The sequence below is a fragment of the Hyla sarda genome, chromosome 2 (genome assembly GCF_029499605.1).
Source record: "Hyla sarda isolate aHylSar1 chromosome 2, aHylSar1.hap1, whole genome shotgun sequence".
NCBI lineage: Eukaryota > Metazoa > Chordata > Amphibia > Anura > Hylidae > Hyla > Hyla sarda.
In genome coordinates, this window is record NC_079190.1 from 79,656,292 (window position 1) to 79,667,333 (window position 11,042).

The 11,042-nt window shown below is 48.1% G+C and overlaps 1 protein-coding gene across 1 annotated transcript; it reads right to left on the reverse strand.

Moving 5' to 3' along the window:
• Positions 1 to 489: 489 nt before the first annotated feature.
• LOC130358662 (tubulin alpha chain) lies at positions 490 to 10,831 on the reverse strand. The gene is made up of 4 exons (XM_056562210.1): positions 10,677 to 10,831; positions 2,909 to 3,131; positions 2,417 to 2,565; positions 490 to 2,333 (listed from the first exon to the last, which is right to left on the reverse strand). The coding sequence occupies exons 1-4, from the start codon at positions 10,677 to 10,679 to the stop codon at positions 1,359 to 1,361; spliced, it is 1,350 nt and encodes a 449-aa protein (XP_056418185.1). The 5' UTR covers positions 10,680 to 10,831; the 3' UTR covers positions 490 to 1,358.
• Between the last annotated feature and the right edge of the window lie 211 nt (positions 10,832 to 11,042).

Below are 11,042 nucleotides of genomic sequence, written 5' to 3' on the forward strand. Positions count from 1 at the left end.
CATCTAAGTCCTGTTGCAGCTTTGCCCAGAACTAAAGTGTAATAAAGCCATGACCCCATACTTCCAATTTCCCAACCTGGATGCGGCCAGTGGTTTCAAAACTACGAATTCCGATGCTCCTGACCTAGACAGTACCTGACATGAACAGAGGTGGCAGCAAAGAGCACTACACAACTTCCTCTGAAGTATACAGCAGCAGATAAGTATAGGAAGGATTAAGATTTAAAAAAAATAATAATAATTTACTTTACAGATTTGTTTTGCTTTCTGGCACCAGTTGATTTGAACGTTTTCTGCCAGCATACACCTTTAATACGTGGAATATTTTTGACCATAAATATAAACTTAGAGGAATAAGTGTGTATAGACGAAATGTGCATGGCTGGGTGTATTTTGGACATTCTTTAAATATTTCCTCTGAAAACTTCCTCTAAAACTGCTATTTCATGAAGACAACTGTCATGCACCCCATTAGACAGACACTTGTAGGGGATTTAAGCAGTCCTTTAATTACATGGGTCACCATTACGCCAAATAGCCACCAAGCAATATCAGCTGCTAGAGGAACTCCTTTAAGGCAAACAATTTCTTCAAATAAAAGTTTGTGCGAACTTTTAAGTTGCTTCAGACAATGAATAGAAAACTTTAATATCTCAAGTGTACCTACACTTTTAAACAACTTCTCATCTGATAACATTCAATGGAACTAAACAGCAACACCACATAGAACCCAAGGACTGGTGTGGTGCTGTCATTTGAAGAATTCTGCTCTGTTTTTCTAATCCTGGATAACCCCTTTAACTGTGGATAGGTGATAAGTGTGAGATCAGAGGGGGCCCCAACTGCAGAGCCCACCTACGATCTCCAGAACAGTGCCTTGACGACCGTTTTGACTGGAGCGGTGGGTTGGCACGCACACTACTGCATTCAATATCTATGCAGCCTCCTGATATAGCCAAGAGACATTGAATGTGGTTGTGTGTGCCATCCCACAGTTCCATACAAAAAAAAGTAGTTGGGGCACCATTCTGAAGATAAGGCCTGTAGATAGAGGATAATAGGTTAACCTTCAAAAGGTATTGATAAAAACATTAAAATAATTTCAGGCTTAAAATTCAGAATTCTTAATGCTTTCATCCTCAATGGAATACACAGTCAATGCACAGATGTTGGTTTCCACTGCAGTCTACTACAGTGTTAGATTTTAGCAGCTTATTTGATTCATTTTTGTAACTTCAAATTCCAACAACCTCAACTTATGAGGAGCCATATTTAAAATGGAACTTTATTTAAAAAACATACAGGATGGAAGCTTTAACTTCTGGGGGTGGGAGGGAATGAACATTTCAAATGAATGTTTAATACTCTTCGCCTTCATCCTCTGCTTCAGCACTATCTGCCCCAACTTCTTCATAATCCTTCTCTAGGGCAGCCATGTCCTCACGGGCCTCAGAGAACTCTCCCTCCTCCATACCCTCACCTACATACCAGTGCACAAAGGCACGCTTGGCATACATAAGGTCAAACTTATGGTCCAGTCTTGCCCAGGCCTCGGCAATAGCAGTGGTGTTGCTCAGCATGCACACAGCGCGCTGTACCTTGGCCAGATCCCCACCTGGAACCACAGTTGGTGGCTGATAGTTGATACCAACCTTAAAACCAGTTGGACACCAGTCCACAAACTGGATGCTACGCTTTGTCTTGATGGTGGCAATAGCTGCATTTACATCTTTGGGCACCACATCACCACGGTACAACAGGCAGCAAGCCATGTATTTACCATGACGAGGGTCACATTTCACCATCTGGTTGGCTGGCTCAAAGCAAGCATTGGTTATGTCTGCTACCGTCAGCTGCTCATGGTAAGCTTTCTCTGCTGAGATAACTGGGGCATAGGTAGCAAGAGGGAAGTGGATACGAGGATAGGGCACCAAGTTAGTCTGGAACTCTGTCAGATCTACATTCAGGGCTCCATCAAATCTAAGAGAAGCTGTAATAGAGGACACTATCTGACTAATAAGGCGATTAAGATTTGTATAAGTTGGACGCTCAATATCTAAATTCCTACGGCAGATGTCATAGATGGCCTCATTGTCTACCATGAAAGCACAGTCAGAGTGCTCAAGGGTGGTGTGAGTGGTGAGGATGGAGTTGTAGGGCTCAACAACAGCAGTGGACACTTGGGGAGCTGGGTAAATTGCAAATTCCAGCTTAGACTTCTTTCCATAATCAACAGAGAGACGTTCCATCAGCAGAGAGGTGAAGCCAGAACCAGTGCCACCACCGAAGCTGTGGAAGACCAGGAAACCCTGAAGACCTGTGCACTGGTCAGCCTGTAGGAAAAAAGATAAAGAATTACATTAACACCATTAATATGCCATCTGCTCTATAATCACACCCTAACAAAGTCACTCACCAGTTTGCGGATTCTGTCAAGCACCAGATCAATGATTTCCTTGCCAATAGTGTAGTGCCCACGGGCATAATTGTTGGCAGCATCTTCTTTCCCAGTGATCAGCTGCTCTGGGTGGAACAGCTGGCGGTATGTACCAGTGCGCACCTCATCTGTAGAAGTAGTCATATATTCAAACACCTTCATTTTCAGAGTCTACAAACTTTAAAAGTGTCATCAAGGAATCGAAAAACAGCAAATTTCTTTCAAAAACCGCCCCCCGTCTGTCTCCAGGTTGGGTGTTTTATTATAACTTTGCTCCATTCACTTCAATGGAATGAGTTGTCGAACCACACCCAATCTTGAGACAGACGGGAAGAGGTTTTGAAAAGAAATTTGCGCTGTTTTTTTTCTATTCCTGCATAAAGTGTTTAGCTAAATAGATTTAGATGCAAAATTATCTTAACTCCATTTTATGGCAACTTCTGGATAGTCTAATTGTGTAGCACAACTTACCGATGACTGTAGGTTCCAGGTCCACAAACACAGCTCTGGGGACGTGTTTGCCGGCTCCAGTCTCGCTGAAGAAGGTGTTGAAAGAATCATCCCCTCCTCCGATGGTCTTGTCACTGGGCATCTGCCCATCAGGCTGGATGCCATGTTCCAGGCAGTACAGCTCCCAGCAGGCATTACCGATCTGCACACCAGCCTGACCGACGTGTATGGAGATGCACTCACGCTGGAAAGAGAATCACAGAGTAAGTTTCTGCAATACAGCCAGATTAGACAACACCCATAACAATGAAGAACTAAATTATGTTCACTAAAGCCATTTAAGGGCATTTATCAACCGAACAAACTGTACAAGCTGACAAACACTAGAGCAGTAATGTCCAAACTGTGGCCCTCCAGATGTTGCAAAACTACAACTTCCAGCATGCCCGGACAGCCAAAGGCTGTCCGGGCATGCTGGGAGTTGTAGTTTTGCAACATCTGGAGGGCCGCAGTTTGGACTAGGGATCGACCGATATAGTTTTTTAGGGCCGATACCGATAACTTATACCGATATTCCGGTATAAGTTATCGGCTATTTATCCCCCCTCGACACTGCTGCAGGTCAATAATTTAAAGCGAGCGCTTTAAATCAATGCACTGCAGTGGCTTTTGCGGTGCCATAGGCTGCCGCCGCCGCCACCACCCGCTTCTCTCCCCCTGCCAGGGTGGTCCGGGCCATCCATCCTTCCTGTAGTGTCAGGGGGCATTCCGGGTGGTGGGTGAACCGACCGGTTCGGGCTGTCCTTCTCCAGCGGTCATCTTCTCCACTCCGGGCGGGCTCCGGCCTAGTACGCTGCATAGACGCCGCTGACGTCACTGTAGCGGCGTCTATGCAGCGTACTAGGCCGGAGCCTGCCCGGAGTGGAGAAGAGGACCACCGGAGAAGAAGGACAGCCCGGACCGGTTCACCCTCCACCCGGAACGCCCCCGGACACTACAGGAACGATGGATGGCCCGGACCACCCCCATTAGGGGTAAGTTTAATTTTTTTTTATTGACTCGGAGGGTGGGGGAGGGGCCCGACCGGTACAGCGGTATGGGCAAAAATCCATACCAGTATACCACCCAGCATCACGGTGGGGGTACGACGTGGTGCTGCGGGTCAGGGCGGTCGCGGTGCGGGGCATTATCGGCAAGGTAATTGCCGATACCGATAATGCCCAAAATCGTGATTATCGCCCGATAATATCGGCCATATCGATAATCGGTCCATCCCTAGTTTGGACACCACTGCTCTAGAGGCTATTTCAGCACACAGAAAGCTACAGACCATAGATAACACAGGACATCTTGTGTAGATCCTTAAAATTGTTTATTCCCCTCACTGCCAATTGTAGTAATTTACTTAAGGGGTACTCCAGAGGGGAAAAAGTTAAAGATTTATACAGATTTATAAATTACTTACATATAAAAATATTCATCCTTCCAGTATTTATCAGCTGCTGTATGCTCCACAGGAAGTTGTGCAATTCTTTCTAGGCCAACTACAATGCTCTCTGCTGACACCAGGGAATGTCTGGAGCAGGAAATGTTTACTATAGGGGAAAAAAAAAAAACTACACAACTTCCCTGTACAGGAGCTCGTGAGGGGTCCCAGCTGTCGGACCCCCACAATCTAAAACTCATCCCTTATCCTTTGGATAGGCGATGAGTTTTTCGCCATGATCTCTCTCCTTTAAGATTTTTAAAGCTTTGTTTTCCTCCAGGCATCCCCTTTAATGTCCTATAAATTAATGCATTTTTCCTCACTTCAGTGACCTTCGATGTCAGACTGTTCCAGAGATGTCCATAAATTAGACTATATATCTCCCCTTGCCTGTGAACTTGGAATACGGGACCATCACTGGTGCAGGAGGTCAATGTCACACGACGCACCCATAAAAGTTGTTGCAAAAGTAAATTAACATTTGTTGTGGACAACATGGGGTGGGAGGTCCTCTCTGATTTATGTTTATATTTATCTTCCCAAAAAGGTGTGTGTTCCCCCAACCGGCACGCCTATAGCTGTTGCAAAAATATGACCCTACAGTTTTGCAACAGCTGGAGGGACCCTGGTCAGGGAACGCTGATCTAGATGCTGGAGATAGCCAGTTAAACTTTAACATGTCTAGAGATGCATTATATAGGGCTTGAGGTCTTTCAAAAGTCAATGGATGTTTAACTACTTAGCACAGTGTTTCCCAACTAGGGTGTCTCCAGCTGTTGCAAAACTACAACTCCCAGCATGTCCGGACAGCCGAAGGCTGTCCGGGCATGCTGGGAGTTGTAGTTTTGCAACAGCTGGAGGCATCCTAGTTGGGAAACACTGACTTTGCCTATCACTTGCCAATAAGCCTAGAGACTATAGATACAGAATGGCACCAGAAGCCAACCATCTGTCCAGGATGGTAACAGTTAACAGAAAGACTACAAACCCAAACCAATGCTTTTTATCCCCAATACCAGGGATGTGACTACATCATTTGCCCAAATGTTTTTTGCAGGCCCCGTGACCGGCTCCCAGTGCCGTACACAAAGCCTGATTGATGAATGTTCTGCCCCAATGTCCCTGGCACTCCCAAGTTAGCCTGTCCCTATTGTTCTGCCCGGCCAAGCTTCATCATAAGCTTCACATACTAATTTTTGTTCTACTCTATAAACCGGCTGAAACCAGCAAATTTCTCGGCCCTGACTCACTGTGGAATGCCAGACCGGCAGCAACAGGATTAACCACAGTATAGTGGAAGCCGAGATAACTAGTGCCGCCAAGCACGTGTCTACACAATGATCATCTACACATCTCACCAGCCAACATCCCTTTGTATGAACTCTAACGGGATGTATAGGGCGTACAAAAAAATCCCTGCCTTAATTGGGGGTATTTTTGGTGTTCTTAAGCAGATCTGGTACATTAAAAGACGACTGTGCCATGGGAGGGCGCGGCCTTCTGTGACCTCATACATTTAGGGTGTGTCTGAACAGACAAAAAAAGCCCCCAGAACACACGGTTTCCAGTGATCTGCCGAGCGGACATTTTGTGTCAAGATTAAGAACAGGAAGATAAGCATCCGGGCACCTAGGCACCATAGGAATAGCACTAGCAACCCAGCCATGCCCCCTGATAGCAATCTTAAAATTCCAAATATCCCCTATGAAATAAGCCACTGGATAACATGAGCAAAGGTACAATACATAGGTTTGTATATTAAACATTAGGGCAGGGTTTCCCAACCAGGGTGCCTCCAGCTGTTGCAAAACTACCACTCCCCACATGTACAAAGTTGTAGCTGGTGCCACTCTGGTTGGGAAACACTGCCTTAGGACCTGTCTTCAGTCTGGTTAGAGGGTTACTCCGCTCCACTGCGTCCGGAACATTGGAGTTCCGAATGCTGTGTGCGGTCTTCCGTGTTCACACCCGCCCCTCGTGACATCACAGCCTTCCCCCTCAATTAAAGTCTAAGGGAAGGGGGTGTGACGGCAGTCACGCCCCCTCCCATAGACTAGCATTGAGGGGGCGGGCGTGAACACGGAGGGCCGCACACAGCATTCAATGTTCCAGACGCTGGGTAGCAGAGTAACCCTTTTAAAGCCATCTGTAGTGAATTAACACTTACCCCCTATCCACAGGATAGGGGATAAGTGTTTGATTACGGGGTGTCCTAACGCTGGGACCCTCCCCCCCTCCAATCTCCTGCATGGGGCCACGGCTCTCCCGTGCAGGAGGCATGCCGGTGTGAGGTGGTTTTTTGCGCCCCAGTAGATCCATGCGTCCGCTCCTCCCCCAGCTCTCCGAACATTTCCGAAGCTAGAGCTGGGGCAAGGGGAGGAAGGAGGTACACGCCCCCTCCCTGAGCTCGGCTGGACGCAGATCTCCACGGCACGCCCCCTCCCTGAGGACACAGATCTCCACGGCAGGTCCCCTCCCTCATCTCCCCGAGCTGAGGACGTAAATCTCCACGGCAGGTCCCCTCCCTCATCTCCCCGAGCTGAGGACGTAAATCACCACGGCAGGTCCCCTCCCTCATCTCTCCTCCCTGAGGACATAGAGCAGTGCTCCCAATGAGCTCTATGTGTAAAGGGAACATACTGCACGGGCTCTTTAGCCCATGCAGTATGTCCCCTTTACACATAGAGCTCATTGGGAGCACTGCTCTATGTCCTCAGGGAGGGGAGATGAGGGAGGGGACCTGACATGGCGATCTATGTCCTCAGGGAGGGGGCGTGCCGTGGAGATCTGCGTCCAGCCGAGCAGCCGAGCTCAGGGAGGGGAGATGAGGGAGGGGGCGTGAACCTTCTTTCTCCCCTTCCCCAGTTCTAGCTTTGGAAATGTTCGGAGAGCTGGGGGAGGAGCGGACGCATGGATCTACGGGGGCGCAAAAAAAACCCTCACACCGGCTGCAGCGTCACGGCCGACACGCCTCCTCCAAGTATCTCTATGGGAGAGGTGGGGAGGCCGCGTTCGTGACTCCCTCAGAACCATGTAGAGGGGCATACCGTCGACATCAGAGAGTTCGACACTAGGTGCATTAGCTGCTATCCGGTGGATATGAGATAAGTGTTCACTCGCTGCAGATGTCCTTTAACATGTGCTGTAGGGTGGTCCACTAGCTTTAAAAAACAGCATCATCAAAACAATAATTTGCCCCCAAAACTTTTTTGGCGTAAAGCATGGATTCCTGCAAAAGTTAAAGAGTACCTGTCACCAAACTAATTATATATACTTTTAATAAATTGTTCCTTATGTAATTATAAGACACTTTGCTATTTACTTGCTGTTGAAAATCTCAACCTTCATATGTTTTTAATGTGATTGAAAAACAGCCACTAGGTGGCTCTGTTCTGTTCCCTGCGCAAGTCAAACAGTTTGGTCTCCTCCCGGCCTGGCAGGAGACCAAACTCAGGAAGTGTGTGCGGAGCATGGCGAGACACATCTCAGTCTCTAGTAGAGTCACGCCTGATGGGGAACGCCCACTTTCTCCTGCCGGGAGCTCACACAATGTGACCAAGGGGAAAGGTATGATACAGAGCTTTGTAGAGCTTGAAAAAAAAAAAAAATGTTTTAAGGGCATAAGGGGTGTTCGTAGTTAGAGAATATAACAAGTTAATTTACATAATATGCTTTGATGACAGGTACTCTAAAGGATACTGATCATGAGAATAAAGGGGAAGTCCACTATACCCCTACTGATGAAAATTGAGGGACAGTTTGCTGGGACCCCACTAATCAGGAGAATAGCAGGACAGTCCAAGGGAACCCCATTGATCATGAGAATGAAAGGACAGGCCACAGAACCCCCAATGATCACGAGAATGAAGGTACCATCCACCGGACCCTCACCGATCAGCTTGTTATTCTGTGGATAGGGGATATTTTTGGGAAATGCGAATACCCCCTTAAACATGTAAACTATGATCAGTAGTAGGATGCAGACTAAAGATATTTGTGTGAACACTGGATGAATTAAATATTCCAATAATTTACAGAATGATGACATCCATAAAAGCTGCTCTAACAAAGGGATCATATGATCTGCCTTCTGTTCAATCACCTGATCTGGCGGCCCACCCTTGTGCCCCCGCACTATCCGCACTGCACATGCTCTGGCAGTGAACCCGGAAGTACAGTGATGTGTCCTCAATGAGCAGATCATGAGTCATGGTAAAGTAGCGGGAAGCAATGACCTAATCCTAAAGCACACACCTAAAAATGAAAACGCTACCCCTGCTGTATCACTCATCCTCCAGCGGAGGCATCACACACCAGTCACACACCCTGTGAGGACAATGAATGGATGACTAGGCTGTGCCACCATTTACACGTCCCATCACAAAGCTGTATTATGGCCATAGAGCCGTTGGTGCAAAAATCTATTCCCATCAAAGATGGGCACACGGAGCAGCTACCCCCCAGACTGAAGTACCCACTTACAGGGAATAATACACATGCGCACAATGCAGTCAGTACACGTCTACCCGGTCACCATTCACAGGCTTCCCTGCCAAATCTCCCGTAAACTTGGCAGAATGGGACGATAAGTCTTTTTGTTCTCACATACAGGGTTATTTCAGCAGACCAGGCATCCGAAATCGGGTAGGTGCGTTCACACGCAGCATTGTTCGTCTCGATCTGCACAAGGATGGGACAGGCCTCTTTCTGTGACATGGCACTTTCTGCCAGGGCTGCAAATACGCATCACATGCAGGAGACGCACTCTCCAGCATAGTATGCGCCTACTGCAGCGTTTCCCAACTAGGGTGCCTCCAGCTGTGGCCAAACTACCACTCCCAGCATGCCGGGACAAAGGCTGTGCGGGCATGCTGGGAGTTGTAGTCTGGCCACAGCTGGAGGCACCCTAGTTGGGAAACACTGGTCTATTGGATGGGATGAGTGTGTGAACTAATCCCTTATAAAACCTTAGAGCACATTGGAAAACAGTGGGATAGAGTGACCAAGCTGCGTCTCCAGCTTTTGCAAAACTACAACTCCCAGCATGCCCAGACAGCCGAAGGCTGTCTGGGCATGCTGGGAGTTGTAGTTTTGCAATAGCTGGAGACAGTTTGGAAAACACAGCCTTACCCTATTAGGTACAATCAGATCCAATAGACATCAATACTTTATAGTTCCATTAACCATCACGTACTAGAGGTATAAATAATTCCCCTTCTGCCCACACCTACAACAGTCTTCAGCTGTTCCATAACTACAACTCCCAGCAGGCCTTGATAACTGGTCCACAGCAGTCACTTGCATCTCCACCCATTGAAAAACTACACCTCCCAGCACGCCCTGATAACTCATCAGCAGCATTCAGTCACTTGCATCTCCAATCAAAAATAAATAAATAAAATAAACACTACAGGTCCCAGCATGCCCTAATAAATTGTACCTAAGGCAGTGGGCTCCAAACTGCAGACCTCTAGATGCTGGAAAACTACAACTCCCAGCATGCCCGTCTAACTAGTCTAAAGAGATAGTCAGACACTTGCTTTTTTTTCCAGCTTTGGAATACTACAACTCCCAGCATGCCCCGATGACTAAGGCAGTGTTCTCCAAACTGTGCACCTCCAGATGCTGGAAGACTACAACTCCCAGCATGCTTGAAGATGTATTTTTTGCAGCAGCCTTCGGAGTCCATTAATGTAAAGTACTGGTTAGTCCCCTGTTGCTCTGCATCCATTGCAAGTCTACTTCTCCCAATATGCTCAGAAAGCCAGTGGCCTGTGCGGGCATGCTGGGAGTTGTAGTGTTTCATCACGTGTCCTGTTCACCCCAGCATCCTAACCTGTTCCTATAGAGATTAGGGCAGAGCCACATGGCACATTGTTCCGAGCAGCAGGCATCGTATTGCGCAGTTACAGAGCCCAGCCCTAATAGGACCGGAGGTCACGTGACAGGCCGGCACCCGCCATCATCATCATCACCATCCAACTTCACAACTTATACAAAAGAAGCCATGAAGGTGCGGGAAACCTAGGCAGTGGCGCCGTACACGGCGGGAGACGGACAACATGTGCCCCAGCACGTGCGCCAGAGGCGTTGCAGCGCGTACTCGCGCGCGCCCCGCCACCTCCGCAGGCAGGAAAGAGTTAACGCCGCGGTCTCGAAGATTATATATTAAAAAAAAAAAAAAAAAAAAAAAACGGGAAAAAAAAAACCGCTAACGTTGTAGAAGACGAGCCCCGCCCGTCACAGTAATAAGAATCCGTTTACCGGTCGGAGTGTGCGCTCCCCTCCCCGTATATCACTTACCATGTTTGCTCAACAAAAGACCTTCAAAGAAAAATAAAGACAAGAGTCCGAGCGGTCCAAGACGTCTGGATTCTCACCGCACGACAGTTAGGAGTCTCGGTAAGAACTGCCCTGGAATGCGCACTGGCCAGGGCTTTTTAACAACTCCTAGGAGTGACGTCAGGCGGGCGGGCGCACTGGGAAGGGATGGGCGGGGGGGTGTCTGGTGCTGCCCTATTGGTCCCTTCGAACATTCGAATGAAAACGTCTGTGGAGTTGCGGCCGGAAGCGGCTGGGTGACGTGGTGTGAGGCTCCCGGGCTAATGCGGTAGGAGAGCGGCTTATCAGGGCCGTGCAGCCGCTCACCCAGGTCAGCCCCTCTGTGGA

Coding starts and splice junctions, on each gene's coding strand:
- LOC130358662 (XM_056562210.1), bottom strand. Junction 2,566..2,908: donor CCTGGAACCTACAGTCATCG/GTAAGTTGTGCT, acceptor CTACTTCTACAG/ATGAGGTGCGCACTGGTACA. Junction 2,334..2,416: donor TTGACAGAATCCGCAAACTG/GTGAGTGACTTT, acceptor TTTTTCCTACAG/GCTGACCAGTGCACAGGTCT.